General features: G+C 42.3%; 1 protein-coding gene across 1 annotated transcript; it reads right to left on the reverse strand.

Moving 5' to 3' along the window:
• Positions 1–206: 206 nt before the first annotated feature.
• LOC119810120 (olfactory receptor 149-like) lies at positions 207–1,142 on the reverse strand. The gene has a single exon (XM_038323454.1). The coding sequence runs from the start codon at positions 1,140–1,142 to the stop codon at positions 207–209; it is 936 nt and encodes a 311-aa protein (XP_038179382.1).
• Between the last annotated feature and the right edge of the window lie 289 nt (positions 1,143–1,431).

Genomic DNA, 1,431 nt, shown 5'->3' on the forward strand with positions numbered 1-1,431 from the left:
AATATCCATGAGAGAGTACAGTTGCTATAGTCACTCTGGGGTCTCCCTTTCATTTATTCCCTAATCATCCTCTGAAAACTCATTTCAGCCCTTTGTCTCTTAATCCTTCACATAGTAAAATTAGGATCATTTTTAAAATGTTTGTGAAAAACAAACAAAAACATTACCCATGATGTACAGGCAAAATGTTCATCACTGGTCTTTCCTTACACCTGCTCAGGAAGAAAGCCAGGGTTATGTAGAAACTTCCACAGTGATGATTTCACCTCCTTATTCCTGAGGCTATAGATCAATGGGTTTAGCATAGGGGTGACCAGATTATTTAAGACCTGAACAGTTGCATCCAGCCAAGGACTTGGTGTTGGCCTTAAGTATATAAGGACAACCGGCATGTAGAAAAGCAAGATGGCAGTGAGGTGGGCACTGCAGGTGGAGAAGGCTCTCCGACGTCCCTCAGCAGAGCGGATGCGCAGAATAGCACAGACTATGAAGCTGTAGGAGGTGAGGATGAGGAGGAAGCAACTGAGGGGCATCAGGCCCACACTGATGAACCCCACCATCTCCAGGGCTGATGTGTCTGCACAGGCCAGCTTCAGCATCACAGGGATATCACAGAAGTAATAGTCCACCTCATTGGGACCACAGTAGGGCAACTGGAAGGTGAGAGTAGTTAGAAAAGTAGCCTGAATACAACCAAAAAATGAGGTGCCTGTGGCCAGGATGGCACAAACTCTGTGGCTCATGATGATTGAGTAGCGCAGAGGGTAGCATATGGCAACGAAGCGGTCATAGGCCATCACTGTGTACAGGAAACATTCTGTACAACCCAGGAAATGGTAGAAGAAGAGTTGACACACACAGCCTGCATAGGAGATGGCTCGACTGTTTCCTGAGAGGTAGAACAGCATCTTGGGAGAGCTCACAGAAGGAAAAAATATGTCAAAAATAGACAACTTACATAGGAAGAAGTACATGGGGGTATGAAGCCGAGTGGAGGAGATAATGGCCGTTAAGATTAATAAGTTTCCCACCAGGGTGAAGATGTAGAAGGACAAAAACAAGACAAAGAGCATGGTCTCCAGACCCTCTGTGTTTGGGATGCCTAGCAGGATAAACTGAGTCACTACAGAGAGATTCCTCATTGTTTTAAAACTTTTGATGAAAGCTTTGAGTGTGTTTAATATGGTCTACCTTTCTATCTTACAATATACAACAGTCTGATCTATATACACACATAAAAAATACTACAAGTGCCTCATTTGAAGCAAGTCTACTTAGTTGTCAGAAGGAATACTTTCTGTAGGGAAATGATTATCTTCTTTTCCAAAAGCAGCATTTTAGAGATATATTAAAAACATTTTCATGTTAGAAATATTTTTGATGGCATTTGCTTTGAGCATATTTATATTTTGAGTTCTGGTGATATCTTTA

Source organism: Arvicola amphibius, chromosome 3 (genome assembly GCF_903992535.2).
Source record: "Arvicola amphibius chromosome 3, mArvAmp1.2, whole genome shotgun sequence".
NCBI classification, from domain to species: domain Eukaryota; kingdom Metazoa; phylum Chordata; class Mammalia; order Rodentia; family Cricetidae; genus Arvicola; species Arvicola amphibius.